The sequence below is a fragment of the Pollicipes pollicipes genome, unplaced genomic scaffold, assembly GCF_011947565.3.
Source record: "Pollicipes pollicipes isolate AB1234 unplaced genomic scaffold, Ppol_2.1 Scaffold_4740;HRSCAF=5597_pilon_pilon_pilon, whole genome shotgun sequence".
NCBI lineage: Eukaryota > Metazoa > Arthropoda > Thecostraca > Pollicipedomorpha > Pollicipedidae > Pollicipes > Pollicipes pollicipes.
Genome location: NW_023596545.1, coordinates 32,070,312 through 32,090,776, shown reverse-complemented (window position 1 = coordinate 32,090,776; position 20,465 = coordinate 32,070,312). Strand labels below are relative to the sequence as shown.

General features: G+C 51.1%; 1 protein-coding gene and 1 long non-coding RNA gene across 2 annotated transcripts; both read right to left on the bottom strand.

Annotated features, from left to right (window-relative positions):
- Positions 1 to 693: 693 nt before the first annotated feature.
- Positions 694 to 2,613, bottom strand: LOC119099449 (uncharacterized). The gene is made up of 2 exons (XR_005094373.1): positions 2,561 to 2,613; positions 694 to 1,900 (listed from the first exon to the last, which is right to left on the bottom strand). It is a non-coding gene; the product is annotated as an uncharacterized LOC119099449 (long non-coding RNA).
- Positions 2,614 to 2,671: 58 nt separating this feature from the next.
- LOC119098215 (bifunctional polynucleotide phosphatase/kinase) lies at positions 2,672 to 8,357 on the bottom strand. Its single transcript, XM_037221141.1, has 10 exons — positions 8,204 to 8,357; positions 7,658 to 7,804; positions 6,841 to 7,235; positions 6,502 to 6,660; positions 6,063 to 6,221; positions 5,428 to 5,596; positions 4,653 to 4,759; positions 4,005 to 4,148; positions 3,131 to 3,274; positions 2,672 to 2,677 (listed from the first exon to the last, which is right to left on the bottom strand). The coding sequence occupies exons 1-10, from the start codon at positions 8,334 to 8,336 to the stop codon at positions 2,672 to 2,674; spliced, it is 1,563 nt and encodes a 520-aa protein (XP_037077036.1). The 5' UTR covers positions 8,337 to 8,357.
- Positions 8,358 to 20,465: the final 12,108 nt, after the last annotated feature.

Below are 20,465 nucleotides of genomic sequence, written 5' to 3'. Positions count from 1 at the left end.
CACAGATGCGTCACAAGTTTTGATGGCAACGATGCGCTATAAACTAGGACACTATAAAACGTCAGCACACCTACGACGCTCGTCCACTTAAACTAGCCTCTTTTTTCGTTTTTCTTTTTTGTTTGTTCGAGGTCACAAAGCCAATTATACCACCTTTCTGTTTCGGCGGATGCGAAGAGGCGCCTGATTATCATGCGGTCGGTGTTCCCAACTACCATCCCCGTTTAGTTTATGGCGAGCTGGATTCTGAAGGTCTAAGCTGACTTCAGTAAAAAAAAGTCATGTTTGCACAATGGTTAGCACAAAGATGACGCGAAGAAAACCAGTTCAATTACGGCGCAGCAGAAAATCAGCAAAGGTCAGCAGCTCCAGCCTGCCGGGGGAGGTCAGCCACTCCAGCCGGTCGGGACTGAGGTCCGCAGCTCCAGCCAGTCGGGACTGAGGTCAGCAGCTCCAGCCAGTCGGGACTGAGGTCACCCACTCCAGCCAGTCGGGACTGAGATCAGCAGCTCCAGCCAGTCGGGACTGAGATCAGCCCCTCCAACCTGCTGGGACAGGGCCTGTCCCTCCCCCGAGACTGGACCCGAGCGTACTGCGGGCAGCACCCCTGACCAGCCAAACCACGTGCAGTCCAGCCAGACTCTGGCTGTCGATCCGTGAACCAATCAAACCCGCGCTGGCAAACTGCGCTGGTAGAGGCGTTTCTATGCACGTTTTATTGGCATATTTGTTCTCAAATAGGCGCTGGACGCGGCACCGTTTTTTATAACATATGAAGAGCTCATCCACGATCACAGTCGCACGGCGCCAAACGATGTCAACAGACAACAGCAAAGTTTGGGTTGAATCACCTGCATCACAACCAGGCACGACACAAGCCGAAAAAAACAAGTCAGACCGCGGCTAAGTTTAAAACAGGACCGCTCCGGCGCGATCGAACAAAATAAATCAGACTGATCCACCAATCATGACACGTATGTCATCTGTGACGTCATAGGCGGGCGTTCAGTGCCGTCATTGGCAGGCGTTCAGTGACGCCATCGGCTGACGTCCAAACGTCATCAGCAGGCGTCCAGACGTCATCGGTAGGCGTCCAGACGTCATCGGCAGGCGTCCGGACGCCATCGTTAGGCGTCCGGACATCATCGGTAGGCGTCCAGACGTCATCGGTAGGCGTCCAGACGTCATCGGTAGGCGTCCAGACGTCATCGGTAGGCGTCCGGACATCATCGGTAGGCGTCCAGACGTCATCGGTAGGCGTCCAGACGTCATCGGCAGGCGTCCAGACGCCATCGGCGGGCGTCCAGTAACGTCATCGGCGGGCGTCCAGTGACGTCATTGGCGCACGCCGCCGGCGCCGCCGCATTCGCGTATGCATGGCACCGGGGCTGGAGCAGGCCCCTTCCCAGCTGTCAGCGTCCTTACCGGCCGGCAGCGGCCCCAGCCGCAGCAGGGCAGCAGCTCAGCCCAGTGCGGCAGACGGGAGCGGCGCAGGGCGACCGACACGCCGCGGCACTTCTCGGTCGGGTAGAACCGGTAGAGCCGCTCCCGTTCCCGGTCGGGTAGAGCCGGCGGGGACAAGCAGTGTGATGTCCAGCGCTCACTTCTCGGTCAGGTAGAACCGGTAGAGCCGCTCCCGTTCCCGGCCGGGTAGAGCCGGCGGGGACGAGCAGTGTGAAGTTCGGCGCTCACTTCTCGGTCAGGTAGAATCGGTAGAGCCGCTCCCGTTCCCGGTCGGGTAGAGCCGGCGGGGACGAGCAGTGTGACGTCCGGCGCTCACTTCTCGGTCAGGTAGAACCGGTAGAGCCGCTCCCGCTCCCGGTCGTCAAACGTCGGCACGCACGCGAGCCTGGTCACCTCCGAGAAGCCCTCGTCCTCGGTGGGCTCCTCGTATCGGGACCTGCGACATCCGAACGAGCGTGGACAATCGTGTCTGGGTGACACGCGTCCCGACCTCTTCTTCACTTACGCAGGATGTTGTTCGGCCGCGCTTCTGAATGCCGCCCAGAGCTACTAAGTATAACATTTGGCCGGTCCAAGAGCCAGTCAGACCATCATCATAAGATCATCAGAAGCAATCATACAATACAATGATCATATAGCGTCATACATAGCGGGTTCATGAGGGAAATTTAGTTCAGCGACCTCTCCTAGCCTATACGAAGTCCAAATCGGAGGTCTCTTGATGCATTGTTTCGTGCTCCGCGTCCAGGTAAGTGCTGTGCTCGCTTGATCAGTTGTGCGAGTCAAGACCATGATGTCTGAACCATGTATGCGTGTAACCTAGCGACGTTTGTTAAATATAGCCTTGCTTTCTCATTGTGTATGTAATATCCTGATGACGGCCAATTGCAAGCCGACCATTCCAGCTGCAAAAAGACGCATCAGTGTCCCCATATCGCCGTCGCTTTTCTGTCGTTCTCGGGTTCCCGATCTTTTTGCGCCTAGTCTGCTCGTGGACTTCTATCTAAGCAGGCCGCACGGTGAGGGCCTACACATCTGATAGTCGTTTTTGACATCAAGGCGTTCATCAAGGCGTAATGCACATGCAGAGCCTTACTTGAACATGTTGAAGACCATTTCGGTGACGTGCTGGTGACTGGGATCAGTCAGTTCGCGAAACTGAAACGGTCCGACGCCAAGCTACGGTCAGGCCAGTACACAGGTCAGGTCAGGCCTGAATGCAGGTCAGGTCAGGCCTGAATGCAGGTCAGGTCAGGCCTGTATGCAGGTCAGGTCAGGCTGGTACACAGGCTAGGTCAGGCCAGTACACAGGTCAGGTCAGGCCAGGACACAGAAGAGGTCAGGCCGGTACACAGGTCAGGCCAGAACACAGGTCAGGTCAGGCTGGTACACAAGTCAGGTCAGGCCAGTACAAAGGTCAGGTCAGGCCGGTACACAAGTCGGGTCAGGGCGCTATTTCGGGCGAGAGACGAGAACACACTTAACCTCGCAAGAGCCCAGCACGTTCACAAATCCCGGGCCACGTACAAACCGGCTGTGACGACTCCCGGCATGGAGGCCAGAGCTACGACACCAAGCCGTCCACACAACACGCGCTTTGCAAACTCATGTCGCGTGCCGCCGTTAGATAACATCGCGCTGCGAGTGGGCGGCCCGACGTCACTACCTTGTTGTTGTGCTTGGCCTGGGCCAGCGAGGTGGCCATCAGCAGGCATCGGACCGGTACGCCCAGGCGCCGGCCCAGCGCCACGTACCGCTGCCGACTCTCCCGGTCGCCGTTCGTGTTGTCGACGGCAGCGCTCTTGCCCTCCTGCCGGCCGACCGACAGACAGACACGGTCAGCGGGACTCTCCGGGCTCGGCCCCCGTCACGGGTGACACACAGACAGACACGGTCACCGGGACTCTCTGGGCTCGGCCTCCGAGGCGGGTGACAGACAGACAGACACGGTCAGCGAGGCTCCACGGGCTCGGCCTCTGACACGGGTGACAGACAGACAGACAGACAGACACGGTCACCAGGACTCTACGGGCTCGGCCTCCGACACGGGCGACCGACAGACAGACACGATCACCGGGACTCTCCAGGCTCTGCCTCCGACACGGGCGACCGACAGGCAGACACGATCAGCGATACTCTACGAGCTCGGCCTCCGATGCGGGCGACCGGCTCGGCGCTGAGAGGCTCGTCGCCCCCATAAGCTACAGCACCTGCCAACCGTTTGGTCTTGGAGCCTTCGGGCCAATCATGGCAAGGCCTCTGTAGAAAGCATGTCCGTCACGTCCGAGCTGAATGAACAGGAGCGTCTGAGGAATCAAAACATTCATGTGTAAACCTCAGGCCAGCTGGTCCCAAAAGATGAAACGACTAGCACCAAACCTCCAAACCAGGGCTGCACATACCGGCTGGAACACCACCGTGCGTACGACCCCGACAGGGGCGGTCGGTTGTAGCCCCCCAGCAGCGTGGAGCCCCTCTGGCTGAGACACCAGCGCGAGCGCCGAGCCGGGGCGCCCACCCGAGCATCTCTCTGTCCCTACCTTGACAGCCTGCTCCACCACTTGGACGCACTTCTGCCAGGACTTGAGCGTGTCTCTGTTGGCCGGCACGTAGCCAGCCGGCACCAGCTGACGCCGGGTCACGTGACTCTTGCCAGAACCGGGCGGCCCCACCAGCACGACCACCTGCCGGTCACGTGACCTGAGGCGAACCGCCGGCACTGGCGGGTGCCACAGCAGCGCCGCGGTGCGCCCAGAGGTCGGCCGCGAGGGGCCGGTGCGCGAGCCGATGGCAGACGGGGCTGACCTGGGCATTATCGACCCAGCGGGCTGGGAGGGCCAAATGGTAACAGGAGCAGGTCCTGGCTAACTGGACCCACCGTCGCGCACAGGACAGCAGAGCCGCGCACGGACCGACGGACAGCGCTCGACACTCCGTTCGGGATCCTGACGCGGCACACCCGGTGACGCCGCACCGCGTCACCCTCAGACAGCGTGACGTCACACCGGCGACGTCACAACGCGCCGGGCGATGTGGCGTCACGCCACGCAGACTGCAGCTGCCACTTCACACACCGCTGTCCACTCATCGCCAACCAATGCTCGAAGCTCGGGCCAAGCGATGACAGAGGAGGCGAAGCGGCCGGCGGTGGCTGGCCCCCGGTTCTGTCCTCAACAGCAGCGCCTCACCTCTTGTTCCGCCCTGGCAGCGGTCTCTGGAGCCATCCGCTTTCCTTCGTCGACGGCGGCTCGCGGGTCGAACGCAGGCAGCTGGTATTTGGGCGTGGCCGGACGTCCTGCGCAGCCGCCACACGCATCATGGGCGGCACGGGCAGTCAACCACGCACCAATCTCCCGGGCACATAGCACTGCGATGCTGTTGACGTGATGTGGGAAAATCCTGCACAGTGCATGCAGATGACGAACACTTCAAAAATTGCACTTCTTGTTACTGAAAACTGCATAAGCCTGCAAGCAGCGGTGGCAGATACTAGCGTATTGTCGGCATGACGACCGAGGCGTGACACCCGGTTCGGGTCTGGTCTGGTCTGGTCTGGTCTGGTCGGGTCGGATCGGGTCGTTCCGTTGGTCCGATTCGGTTCGGTTCGGCTCGGCTCGGTTCGGTTCGGTTCGGTTCGGTTCGGTTCGGTTCGGTTCAGGGTCGGGGTCGGGGTCGGGGTCGGGGTCGGGGTCGGGGTCGGGGTCGGGGTCGGGGTCGGGGTCGGGGTCGGGGTGGGGTCGGGGTCGGGGTCGGGGTCGGGGTCGGGGTCGGGGTCGGGGTCGGGGTCGGGGTCGGGGTCGGGGTCGGGGTCGGCGTCACGGTCGTGGTCAGACCGGATCGGGCCGGGTCGGAACGAGTCGGAACATATTATGTTTAATGCATTTTACATACCAATTTTTTCATTGAAGCAGACAATTTTCGTACAGTACGATGCAACACACGCTACCCACGCCTCCAGCTCACCCAGAAACAGCTCCTCGGGCGTGCAGAAGCGGAGGCCGATGTTCAGCGCAAACAGCCGATCAGAGCAGGAGAAGTCCTTCTTCCTCTTGGGTTGCCAGCCCTCCAGACGGCCAGCAGCGTCTCCGCAATAGAAGCTCTCCGACATGTCGACCTTGCACGAGCCGTTACCCTGCGACGCAGCACTGTGGTAAATCGCTGGTATCGCTGTGGTGAAAAGGGGCGTTAAAGAACACACTTCGTCTTGGTGCAAGCTCACTCGACCTTTACATAAGATTTTTACAATTTAGCGGACAAAACATGGTGAGCCTGAATGGAGCATCACCTTAGGCATCCGGTGGGGACGGGGAATGCCCGGGTCAGAGTGACCGCATAGCAGGACAGAAGGCAACACACCACGTTAGTAGATGAACGACAGCTGGACAGGGCTGTACCACGCAAGGGTGGTGACACGGGAGGAGCACGAGAGGTGCCCTTACGAGGGCGACTGCATGACACAATATTGAGAAATGCACCACGTGAAAGGCCAACGACAGACATATGTATGTTATGCAGCCGTGCTTTAGCCGCAATGAAACGCGAGTGGTGACCGAGAGTAACGACAACAGCAGCGACAGCGGTTGTTGCTGGAGGCGGACCTTTGTGGTCAGGTACTCCCACATGCCGGGCCGGGGTTTGCGGAACCAGCGGTCGCCAGGCGAGATGAGACACTGGACGGGCACGCCCAGCCGGGCCGTGATGTTGCGCAGCTTCACGCGCAGGTCCTCCGGCTGCAGCTTGTTCTTGCTGATGCCCATCTGTAACACCACAGCTCTTCACAACGTTAATGAAATTTGATAAGGCGCACAGAATGACGCGGAGGCAGACGGGACAGATGTTATTATCTGAGGTTAGCACACAACAGACAGCACACCGATGTAGAACACAGAAGTTTCTACGCCACAGGTGGCCGGTAAAATCTGAATCGCTGACTAGACAAAGTGGTTGGCCTGTGTCATTAGAACCTGAAGGAGCCCACACAAATGATAGGAGGACTGGCAAGTGAAATAATGGAGATGAACTTGCAGTGTACGTTACCTGATTCGTGATAAACACGATCTTGAAGCCACGATGGACGAGTTCCTTAAGCTTTCCTGGAACCTCCGAGCACAGAATTTGCCAGTCGTCTCGATCTTTCGCGAAAGTTCTTCCAGACTTTGTAGTGATAATAGTACCATCGATATCGAATGCGGCGATCTAGAAAATAAAAACCGAGCATGTACAGGCCGCAATGAAAATGGATGGACAGAAGTGGCACAGTGTCTATGTGCCCAGTTTGGGCAGCGACATGCATAAGAACCTAGTGTGAGTCCGACGAATAGATGCTAAGCATGGTGTAGTACCAAGTTTACACCACATTACTATGGCGAGACTTACTCTGGCAGCCGGCTTCACTCCTTTAGTGATAAATAAGAGAATTCCATCGTTTTCCGCCGACGTCCACTCCTCCTCCTTGGTCTCCATCATGTTAGGTTCAAAGGACTCCTCTGCTGTAGCCTCGGAGCGCGGCCGCTTTAGAGAGGACCCGTCCTTCTCTCCGGAGGTCCCATCTTCACACTCCTTGCGCTTGCCAGCCTCCGACTGGCCTCGGCCTGGCGTCGGGCTGAACTGCACGACAAACTCGTGTCGGCCGCTCAGCAGCTGCAGACTGTCACCATGTCGGAGGGTGGCTGTCTGGCCGGCAGTCAGCTCCAGCCCACCGGCAGCTGACGGGTTGGCACCGAGCACCCGCAGTGCGATGGAGCCGACATCCAGGTCCACATCACATTCGACTGCAGGCAAAGGTGGAAGTGTCAGCAGCTCGCAGGCTTGCTGGTGCAGGCACTTCACATGTAATAAAATGCTAAGGTATAAGTGTAAAATAAGCAATTCTCTATAAAATAACAGTATGCACATATTTCTGCACGCCATCATGCTAGTGCTTTCCATCACTAACTTTTGGTCATCCATTAATGACACAACCTTGGTGGGGCTCTAAATGAGATCATTCTACCAGAAAGATAGCCACTAATCCCAAAACAATATTATTTGGGGTTGGGCAGAGGAAGTAATCATAACAAAATGCACCATATCAGCAATGCATCATTATGCACATGAAAAACAAAGCTGTCATATCTCAAGGCACATCTTAATGATACCTCAGTTATTTGTTGTTCTGGAACAATGCAAGGTAGCATGCAAATATCTTACTTGCCTTGCTTCTTAGAGCATCGAGTATCTTGAATTTTTGTTTCTCGTGACCTTCCCACAAACTGCTTCCCTGCACACAGCTTCACACTTTGACCACTGTCTACATTTTTCAGGATGCAACTGGTAAATGCCATTTCTGATGGTTCTGTAACTACCACATGATGACCATCAGAACCTGTGACCAAATAATTGCAGACAGATGTGTTTATGAGACTACAGTACAGTTAAATAAAATATATAATTCTACAAGCACTCATTCAATTTAAATTCTCCTTATTAAACCTCAAAACACCATCAAAAATCAGAGAACAGGGATGAACCATCTCACATTCAAAAATAGTCAGTCATGCCTAGTGATCACCTGAAGACTGCTCAGGTTAGGTTAAGACACTGAATTTACCTACATGTTTGATTTCCCAGTGATGTCGCAAATTATTTGGAAGACGTAAGGTGCATTTGTAGCATTCCACGAATGTTGTATAATACGTATCGTCCGTATACCTGCGCTGGACGTGTTCACCGTATGCGCTTTCTGTCAACATCTCGGTACCTGTTGTGAAGATAACTCTGCGCACACCAACACAAAGGTTTTCGCTTGGAGGTACTATGCGTACCGTGCGTACCCTTAACGACGCAAACTGCGAAGCATGCTGTTTGTAAAGTGTGAAACACCTTTTTATCATATCATTCGTGGTCGTTCCGCCTTCCGGTACGCAAACCGACTTCTTAAAACTGAATCTGATGCGCTATTTCTGTCTCACTTAGATCAGCTCATATGCAAGATTCAGCACGTGCGAGAAAGATACTCTGTGACGTCACGTAAAATTTTTGTCGTCCAGTCCACTTAAGCACCAAAACGTGCAAAATCTAAGGCATCATGGATGACGTCAACGGAATATGTTCTTTTTCTTCCTGGTTGATGCAAGCACATCAGTAACTTTAAATGGATTGCTCTAACTTCCATATTTAAAGATGTTGGGGCATGCATCAGAAGTGACCGAAAAGGCTCACTTAAAACTATTGGTCTATTTAAGTGCAAAAGACTGCTCTAAACATTATAATTTCACTGCTTGCTGAATATCTTGCTCAGTATGGCACCGTTTGATTGCGTAATGGAACGTTCAGATGGCGTCAGAGTTGCTGTCAAATTGCCCGTGTGGAATTGCCACCGTAGCGAACAGGCAGACTTAGTTGTATTGCCTCAACTTGCCTATAGATAGTAAGGCCCTGCATGTACGCAGAACTGGGATGCCGCTACGTGCGCGAGTTGTGACCCTTGCTTGCATATTTCCTCTTGCATGTTGGTCCGAGGCTTCATACTTTTGTTCCTTACATTCACATGGTCGATTCCAGTGTTATTCGATTTCCAGTCTTATTTCCGTCATAACTAGAACCGATGCCCGGTTGCACAGCCAGAGCCTTGGCAAAGGGGGTACGGTTAACAAAGGACTTCCTGATAGTGAAAGCCCCCGTCAGGAAAAGAAAATCGCCGGATAGGACGCACTTGTTATTGAGGGTTCGTTTTCCTTTGCTATTCTCTTATTTCCACCTTCTATAACTGGGATAAAATCCGGAAGCTAACGTGAGATCCATTCCGCCGGAAATTCAGTCAATAAACTGAACGAATCATACGTTGAACAGCTGCATGCATTAAATCGCCGGCGCTCTTCATTTCACAATGGTGTAGTGCACTTTTCCCAGGCCGAGGCAACTTCGAAGCTGTGTCATAATTTCTGTCTGGGCTCTACAGATATATTAAGGATTTCACGAATGTAGGTTGCAGGTCAAAATAGATCATCAATTTGTATTAACATGGCCAAGCCATCTTTGTCTGGGACTAATCAACATTCAGTAAGAATCGATTTGGGATATAAATGTGGTAACATAGTTTTGAGCAGATGCGCTCGCAAGTCTAAGAAGAACAAAAAACTAGACGCCAGACGTTGCAGTCCCCTTGAGCCGCGCAACATCGGACCCACAGCTCACACTGAGCCTCGGCCACCGAGTGGGCAAAACTAATGACTCAGGTGAAAGAAGGACCTTTGAATGCTGGACATCAGATTGTATATTCAGAAGCCAGCCTGAAAGTATATTTCACCTGTGGGATTTTTAGATTCATGATAAAAACGGATCAGTCTTTACAGGACCGCGAAGTGGTGCTGGAATCTGGTGGTGGGACTGAAAGGGTAAAGGTTGAATCTCTTCTTCATGTGTCTGCAACTGTTATTCCGTCTCTGTCTCTGTCTGGATCTGACATGTAACTGTTAATCTGTCTGAGTTATCAGAGGACAGCCTCAAATTCGTAAAAAGTCACCCAGTCTAGCCTTTGAATGGTACGAATAGCGGCACAGCACGACAGAGAGCCAACTGTTCGGTGTTGGCGGTCTCAAGTCAACTCAGACACCATGTTGTCTCAGGGGTTCCTCAAACGGTACATAAGGCCCTCCGACTGATATTTTAGGTCATGACCCTACCGAACGCGATTTTTCATGTGCCTTTCAGCCAACCCTTCGGGCCCTTATGCCCTCCAACTGGGCCCTTGATCGCCGGTTCCGGTGAGCCGCCCGAGCCCCTCTTCGGACCTCATCGAACACTGCCCTTGGTCGGCTCAGGTCAGCTGGCGAATACAGTACCCCCATTACACACGGTGGGCCACTGACAGATACGAAGGCCCCGACTACTGTAAATCACTGGCCCGTCTTTGTAGCTGCTTGAGAAGTAACATAAAAATCCTAATATAAATATGTATGATACAGGATATATGATATAATATACATGCTATAATCAATATAATATAAAATAAAAAAAAACATGAAAAAGAAGAGATGACTGCCCTCTCAGGACAATTCAGGTCCTCAGTGGTGTATGGTATTGTAGTGTGGAAATGGACGAATCCATTGGCGACATGTCACATTTGCATCCATGAGCGTCACTCGTTGATACGTACATTTCATTGTGATGTACTCATCGGCACATTTGTGCATGTCGTAGCAGTGGATATATGTCAAACTGTGCATTGTGGATAAGGCTGGAACTGAGTAATTTAGAAGCATTGTAGCATTGGTAAGATAGACAGAAAGCAATACAGGTGTGAACAACATGAAAGGGTTGGAATTTCCGGCTTGTAAAAGAAGGCGCGTTGATAACGGACCGACAGCGGAGCAGAAGGCCATCGTTTGAGCTTTACAGGGGCTTTTTGCACGCCGCATGATCAAAAACGGGGTCGTTTAATGCTGCGTGTTATTACGGAACCAGTCAAGTATGCATTCCAGTGTCACCGGTCCGCACTGCATAGTTTTGAAAGTGCACCAAAGACGTTCGGTGGCCATGCACGCAGCAAGTGTTGAGTTAACGCGTTTGCTTTTGCCGCCGCGGACTCGGCGGCGGAGATACGACTTCGGCCTCATGAACCGCTGGAGGCACGCGCGTAAATCATTGTGCACAGAGACAGGACGTTCGCACATATAAGCTGAGGGATACATCTCCAAATATATGGCCAAATATATACGTTCACCAAATATATGGCATGTACCACTAGGTACTTAACTAACTACTGACAGTCAACCATTTCAGGTGGAAACGTAAAAATTAGATCGAGAACGTGCAATGCTATTTCACAGCACTTAAAGACATCTTACACATTTGCGGCACAGGACCCGGTTTTAAATGAACATTTTTCAGTTTTTAGATGTGCGCCCTGCTTGGGACGTGTAAAGTTAAACTGCACATTTTGATCCATCGTAAAAATATAGATGGCACGACTGCGGTGTCTTATGCCACCGGTGTGTTGGTGGGTAAGGAAATTATCCGGCTACAGTTGGGTGCATGTCCGTGTCTAAAAAGATCCAAACGACAATACACTGTCTGTGCATGATAATGCTATGTATTTTTTCAATAATACATGAGTTAATTATCGATACGTGGTGAGTACGTACGTGGTAAGTACGTGGTTTATGTATATATAGATATAGATATAGATATAGATATAGATATAGATATAGGTATATATATATATATATATATATATATATATATATATATATATATATATATATATATGGTTTATAGATAGATAGGTACGTGGTTTAGTCCCAGTGACAAATCATCGGCTTTAAAAATATTGCGTATTGTCCGTGTTCGGTGATGATAGGATGGGTGTTGAGTGATATAGACTGGGTTGGGCAATGCTTTGTTCAGACCGTCGTGATAAGCTGCGCTGTAAAAAGATTGCCCGATATCACATCTAACGGCAACCAAAGAAAGTAAGCACGGGCGGTGAAAACGAAGAAGGGGACACATGTGAAGCTGTTCCCATTATCTGCCCCGCACCACCCTGTCCTTCACTCGGAAAAACCGCAGCAGCAAGTGTTGAATGAGTGCACTAAGAGTGATCAGCTGCGTCCTAGGTCCATAAAATGTCATGTCACGGAAAGAACCAAGGGACAAATCATGCCTCCAAGATTTCCCCAGGGCGTTCGTCGTCAACGCAAGCATCTTAACCCAAAGCCGACAGACCCCACGGTTCTATGATAGATTCCACTTACAATCGGATGTCACTAGCGGGATGTCACGTTCGCCATGTGCGAAGCTATACATTTTGCACTGACCTGCCTGCGGGACTCGCAGCATTTTTACGCGGTCTGTCTTATCTGACTTACGGCCGCAACTGTTCCTGAAATTGAACCGATCAGAATAAAATCCAGCAGAACTGTCGCAGGCATGAAAGGCACCTGCTGGTAATATCCGTGCCCAAATGTTGGCCCACAACTATACTGATCACATTCCAGCTAAGAGACGTATACACGTAAAAATAAGATATAGAGCATGCAATGTCATTTTGCTGACTGACCGGTCCCGTCTGCAACGGCAAGAACGTTGGAACGTACATACCCATGCCAGCATATAGGCTATATAGACATATATACACACACACATATATATATATATATATATATATATATATATATATATATATATGTACACAAACACAGGGGGTACACACACGTCTGTACGTCGTCTAAATGTCTGACAGGTCCTATCTGGCTTGTCTAACGTTTCAAAACAGGCCTCTAGCTTATTTTTTGTTTTCTTCTTTCCCCTTAAGAACGGCCGCCTCACCTTATAATATTTGATCTCACATATAATGCGTGCATCTACCACCCCCTCCCTGGACTATTTCGAAGATCCGATCGGGCGTGAACTGTCGGAAAAACAAAGTTTTCACTGGAGGGGGAGGGCTTTCGTAGTTTACTGAGCAAGGGGGATTTCAGGTCATTGGTTGGGCTACTCCCTACCTAGTTGAAATAGTTCCTCGACGTCACGATCTAGACCGAACATTCTTTCGTGTATATCACATCGTGAGTGCGTCAACGCAGAACATCTCTGCTTAAATCCTCTTGCGAGTTGAATTACACATAATGGTGCTTCTGTGTGTAACAGGTTATGATTGCATCTTACCAGAACAGCTTGTTCGTTTAAATCCACTCCCGGTTGGATGTACACAGAAAGAGCCTCTGTGTAAATCCACGCAGGTCCAATTCAACTTGCTCGCATGTTCAATTTGCCTGTGTACATGTACTCCAAAGGGTATCTACACTAGTGTCTATGTATAAAATTGCTCGGATTTGAATCGATTTACACAAAAGCGGCATTTTGTGTACACCCATAACGTGTTGGACTTAAGCAGAGGAGCTGTTCAGAATAGATGCACTCATCAGTCAATTTACACGGTCTTTTTTAACCTCTTATCTAAGTGAATAATGTTCCTCGCTGATGCGCCGAACAACTTACGTAATCTGTTACCTACACGTTGAAACTTTTACTGAAATTTGGTAGCTGTACGTGAGTTCTGAAACGGCGCTTATGTTTCGATAGCAATAACAGAATGTCGCGTCATGGTCCAAGTGTACACCACGGTCTCACCACGATTCTTGGTATTCTTCAGTTTCGCTACTTTCATCGGAGTAGGTGAATACGAAGCGTCGGCGGTGCCTTCGGCTTAAAAGGAGCCGATTTTTACGGAATGAGTTCTTGTTAAGTGCGGGGTATTACCGTACTGTAGCACCCTAGACCACAACAAGTTCGTTCATGCGTTGTTCGTCAGTTGTATGCAGTACCTTCTGGTGTATGGGGCCTGCCCATATAATACGTTACACATGGAGAGGGCGAGATGAAGCATAACTAAAGCGCAACAGAAGGAGGGGACTGAATGCTGTATTTGTGAGGTTAAATGTGGTTTCCAATGATGTTGAAATTTTTGTTATGTAACCTTTAAATCAGGATGCCATTGTCTTTTTGTTTTGACAGCCTCATAGCTGTGTGGCTGGTTGTGCACCTCTGGCTCCATTCTGCAAAGAACCAGGTCATTGTTCACAATGGTACCTTATGCTGCAATATTGCATTACTTAACTGATAACATTAAGACACTGTACACCAGACAGTACTTACAAAGCAATCCTTTAGAGACATCTCATTATCCTAAGTCACATTAATATGATCCCTTTTAAACTCTCAGCTAAGTGTTTATTGGTATCCAGCATGATTGCTTATAGTGAATGCATTGTACAGAGTATGCATTGTACCTCCAGATACCTTCCAATGAAATGCTAAGCTTAGAGAGGAACAGTGCAAAATGTCCTGTTCCAGCATTTCTTATGGGTGGCTCATACAGGTCACCATGATATATCACATATTGGTTTAACTAGGGCTGTTTTCTGTGGGGTTGATGCAAATGATGCCATCATGGAAAACCCTGTGATAGGTGGTATTTGTCTAGCACACCCATCTGTCTAACATCTATAAGCTCTCTGCTAGCATGCTGAAGATAATAAACATAATATTTAACCCCCAAAATGCTTGAACAGTTGGCAACTTGAAAACTACCAATGGGATGCACCTTGTTTAATAGCTGTGGTTCAGTTCAGTCAAAACTTGTGTTGACATGTGTATCACAATGAATGCATCAACCCATCATGTTTGAAATCAATTTTAGTATGTTTTGACCAACAATTTGATATTGGTAGTCCAGGCCTGACATGTGTTACATAATATTTTTAGATCCAGTCCAGTTCCATATACAGATAAATGCATGATCCACAGGTTGTTCCTCCAATCAGTGAGGCCTGTCTCGAGAGGTGATGGTTTCCAGGTGATGTGCTGACACACCTGATGGTGACATGTTTTGCGCAGAAGTGGCCAGTCACATGATGAATAACATGTAGGTGGCTGATAACATCCAGTGACCTGAATAACTCTCTGTTTTAATTTCAGGTGGTGAATCAACTTCAAGCATCTACATCCATAGCAATGATTAAGTTTTTGGTAAGCTGTATGATTTCACACCATTGAAAGCATACATTGTATTGATTGGATACACTGAGTAGTTTTTCACATTTGCTGTATCATTTTGATCACAAGAGTTTGTCTGCATGGTCTCTATCTCTTCTCCGGACATACTGTATCAAGCAGTGGTTCAGAAAGGTCGGTAACATGGTAACATTCTTCTTTTTCATCAGGAGGCCATCTCCCTTTGCGCATCATGCATGCCAAGGAGTAGTAAATAGTTATGTACATTGCGCGCGCTCATTCTTTCCGGAGTCTGATGTGCTCCCACCTCTCTGAGCTAAGTATTTCGGAGAGGATGTGGCAAAACAACTTAAAGTGGACCACTGAATACAAACCGAAGTCAGGCACAACACATTTTGAATCGTTGACTTACGCACGATGAAACTGGTAGAATGTTGCAGTGTGTAGGTCGCCAGCTTTAAATTGAGTGGTTAAAAGCGGAAGCAGAAATATGTCCACGGATCCTAAATCATACTGACTCAAGCAACATTGCGTGACACCATTTTTGCAATGTCTGTGCGGCAGCAAGCGGCAAAGAAAGTGTTGTTGGTAGATTTTGACGTGGCATGCTTTCTGGCATTAATACCGTTAAACCTGTTAAAAAAGTTAAAAATGTGCATCGTTTACATGGAAATAAGCCAGTCATGTAATGCATGTTTCGGACCAGGGCCCTCCCCTCCACGCCACACAAAGGAGCAGACGCCAGGACCGACCCGTAACAGGACGTGCCCCGGATCACGGCCCCCAGTCACCCGGAGGCGCTTGCCCTCGGATCAGCTGACGGGTCGGAGAGAGCGCCGCAAAGACGGCCGGACGGCCAGCAGCGCGGTCCACGCGCGGATCGATGCGAAACGCGTGACCGCGACTTTTATGCAACACAACAGCCCCAACGCACGCGCCCCACGCGTGCAATCCACACGTATGATGAGTACCCGGAAGGCAACGCTTTTACCACTGCCTCCCAGGGACGGTATATAATGCGAGCCTGTCCGATGCAATGCAACCGACGCATTTTAGATTTCCGACAATTTGTGGCAGTGGTCCTTGATTCCCGACCAGAACGTTTTGAGTACCTTGAAGCGGCGCGAAAATTACTAAATTCTAACTGCTGAGGAATGTGACTCCAGAGACACCTAAGTATACCTAAGAACACCTAAGTTACGATGTACCTAAGTTACGATGGGTTTCACGGATTCAGTAACTGAATGATTATTGGATATCACGACTGTTTCTGTACCGAGTAGCTTCTATAGAGTTGGATATCCCCGCGCCGCCGGCACGTAACGTCATCGTGGATTCGGACAAGTGAAGTTTTGGTGGAGCAAGACGTGTTGTACTCTTGCTTTCCTCGCAAGCATTTATCAGGCACAATGTTTTGCGTCTCTAAAAAATGTGACTTGAATAACTTGCCACCAACTACGCTTAAACGTGGTTACTTGTTCATGTTTCCATCCATTTGTCAGTTACAGTGTGTCCCGAAGTTGATGCGCGGTTGCGTCGTCCTAACTAAGAGAGAAGATAATTGAGACCAGCTGATGATTTACTTGTCAATGTAATCTCCATGCAGTCGTATGCACTGTCGCATGCGCTCCGGCATCAGGTTGTCGAGAGTGTATGTGTATGTACTGTCACTGACGCTCCGCCACGCCGCTTGCACGTTTTGGAACAGGGTGTTCTCTGAAGCGGCCAGCAACATCTTGCTGAGCTCCTCCTTGGCAATCGCCCAGAGATTCTCGGTCGGCGACATGTCGAGGCTGTTCCTGGCTACGTGCATCTTCCAGAAGCCCGGGAAGTTGGTGCGGCACCAGTCCTGTCCACCTGGTGCGGTGCGTGGGCTATGTGATGACCCATATAACTGATTTATATTAAGCACCATATAAATGTAAATATGAGGTTATATTCCTCCCTTGGACATTCATCCATGTCACAAACTTCCTTGTCAGATTGTCCCTGCACCAAATTGTGTTTGCTGGGAAAGTTGATTCCTTAAGCATCAGACATATTCTATTACATGTAGTGTATGGTGGTAAACATAAATTTATCATTTCTTGCATTCTTAACAGCCTATGTGCTGTTAAATCACTTATTAATTATATTGAGCAATTGCTCAGCATGTTGCTTTATGATCATCAGAAATTCATGAATTCCATTCCACCAAGCAAGCAAGCAGACAAGCAAAACTTATTTTAATGGGTTTTCTCACCCACTCAATATAGCTGAACAAAATCGACCGTTTTTGTGGTACAGTAATTTAATATTGTCAACCAGCGCGGGCACATCTTTCCCGCCTCGGTCCTCAGTTCCTGGCGCCTTCTGCTGTTTCTGTGCCAAACATTGGACGCCATCTGCTGGATCGGTAGTCAGTTCCTGGCACCTTCTGCTGTTTCTGTGTCGAACCCTGGACGCCGTCTGCTAGTTCGCTCCTCAGTTCCTGACGCCATCTGCTGCTTCTGTATCGAACATTTGGACGCCGTATACGAAATCAGCAGTCAGTTCTGGACGTCATGTGTCGCCCCAATATTGAGTTCTGACTTCCATCTGCGGTTTCACTTGTAGACCACAGGCACTACCGGTTGGTAGCCTTTATGTTAAAATCTACAACCATCGAAAGTCGAAAAATGGATCTGCGAACCTCCGTCCTTGACCAAAATAAGAAACTTTTACAGGAACATTGTCCCGTTTTCCGAAATTACCCCTCCCACCTCGAAACTGGTGTCTACCACATATTAAGTTTCCAGCAATCTTCTTGAACTTTGCTGGGTGTCAACTGACCTGTGACGTCGTTTTCAGGCATATGACCGGTGTCAGCACAGTGCTACAATGATGAAAAAGTCAGAATATCGAATGATGTTGGAACATGTGGAGTGCGACAATAAGGTCCCGAGCAACAGGAGTGTTCTTTTAACTACCCAAGTGGCGGCACAGGGGATTTCTCAAGTGGTGCCGGGTTGACTAAATCCACCAAGGTCTGAGATATCCACGGTAGCATACAATTCAGGCAACTGGAATCCACCTTATCTGTCAGACAGGCAGTTTTTGCGGTGTCGCGCTCCACCAGTTCTCTGAGCCTGTCCCCAAACATCCGGTAATCCGCGATCTTTCATCGGCCTTTCGGCTCAGGTAGATCGCCTTTGGCACAACAGTGGCCTGGTGATGAAGCTGCTCAATCAGGGTGCCGGTAATGTAATGGTTACGGCGTCTGCGTTAACCACTGCACGTCTGGGAAACCAGAGGTACAGGGTTCGATTCCCTGCGATTCCCGCCCTTCCTGCTAGAGTGAGAGGCAGTTGACGCCATGTAGCCTCAGCAGCTGAGTGCGTCGTAAAGCCCCAGTGATACTGATACGCTGCCCAATCTGCCGGACTTGAGTTCGGCGTGTGCGGCGTTTGCCCTGCTCGACACGCATCTAGCCGTTCTTTGCACGATCGCTCTTGGGGCGATGTGCACAGAGATGAAGACCTTACACGAGCCTGAGGAACAGCGGCGTGGACGGCTCCTGCATCCTGCTGGATGAGACGTTCTTGCATGATGTATCGTAGAACCTCTTCAGCGCTGTGAAGGAAAGCTACAGACGAGCTGTGCAGCAGTCCGTGGTGTCAATAGCTCTTGAGCCGGAGGAATGCTTCTGATTATTACGGTCCTGTCGGAGTTGGGCGTCACCCTGGCGAAATGGAGACGAGAATACAGGCTGGACGAGGAGGCGTTCCCCATTGAGATCTCGGTTGGGAAGCAGGTCAACATGCCAAACGATGCGATCGTGCACAACACGGACGTGGAGCAATTCGTGGGCAGGATTGACCCACGGGTGCACCAACTGCAGAAGTGATCGAGGGCAAGCGAATCGTTCATTCTCAAGAGGACCCTGGCGCTGAAGAATGCTAGCAAAAGCGCATCCTCCACGTCGTTTAAGGAGATGGTCAGCCTAAAGAGAGAAGAGGTGGAAAGGGACAAGAAACAGGAGACCAAGTTCAAGGAAGGCGCCGGTCGCCGTCTGCCGGCTCAGTCCCTAGCCCCAGACGCCGTCTGCTGGTTCAACACCGAGCCCCAAACGCCGTCTGCCGGTTCAACATCGAGCCCCACACGCCGTCTGCCAGTTCAGTACCGAGCCCCGGACGCCGTCTGTCGGTTCAGTACCTGGCTTCGGACGTCGTCTGCCGGTTCAGTACCGAACCTTGGACTTTGCCAGTTCAGTACCGAGCCGTCTTCCGGTTCATTACTTAGCCCCGGACGCCGTCATTCGGTTCAGTGCCGAGCCCCGGACGTCGTCTGCCAGTTCGGTACCGAGCCTCGAACGCCGTGTGCCGATTTAGCGCCGAGCCCAGGACGCCGTCTGCCGGTTCAGGACCGAGCCCCGGACGTCGTCCGCCGGTTCATTACCGAGCCCCAGACACTCGCGGTGCCGGAAGCGCCCTCCGACGGCGGGCGCCGTCGGCGGGCATTTCTGGCAGCGTGGCCCGACGGCCGGGCTATTTGCGGGGTCAGAACGGCTGCCGCCCACTGTGGCGCGCGGCTTTGTGACGGTCTCCCGGCGCGAGCGCACAGCGGAGCGACCGCTGATCGCCGGTGACCCGTGCTGACCCGTGCTGACCCGTCGAGACCATGGACGGACGGTGACCTGGCCGTGGCAGGATGCTCGTCCTCCTGTACGACCTGGTCATGGTCGGCTTCATTGCCGCCCATTTATTAGTAGGTGGCGCAGTAAGAAGCCATTTTCTCTTCCTCTGCCGCCATCGTCGCGCTGTGAACATTGTCGGGGCGGAGACGCACATCGCTGAGCGGTGTAACGACTCGATCTATTGTCGGCTGGTGTCAGGAGGCCGCACTGCTGTCGGCGTCGTCTTGTGTCGTCCTGGTGTGACAGGAATGTGTGTCACGTATCCGAGGCGCCCGTGGTGTCACGTTACGTTACGGCTGCGCTGCGAATCACCGTCTTCGTAGTGGCTCCATGTGTTGTGGTACCATGTGCTCGAGCTTGATGCTGACCATTGGGCCCGAAATAGTCCCTGTACGGCGAGCCGCTTCCCCGTAGAGCACTGTTAGCCTTGGCGTGTTTGACCTTTCGATCCAAGCAATCTGCCACTGAGTAGACGCGCATTGGTTTGGTCCGGCTTTGTGCTGAATTGCCCGTAATCGTTGAGCTCCCATTTTCTGGTAACCCGGCGGGTTCGCAGTAATGCCTTGGCGTCCATACATGCGCATTCTGGGAGCTGTTGCGTTGACCTCTCCCTCCCAGTCCGAAAGAATGAGCAGTGATTATTCACAGCCTACTGTACCGTTACCCGTACGGATAACACGGAGGACGCCTATTTCATTCGAAAACTGCCCACCAACCGGTGTTCACTGCGACAAACCTAGCATTTCAGTGCTCCTTGCTGCGCATTGTTCCCATGTCCGCCCATTGCGTGACAATTCGCGTCGGCGGCGGCAAGCTTAGCTAACCGACCGCGCTCTGTTTCCAGTTGTCCTTC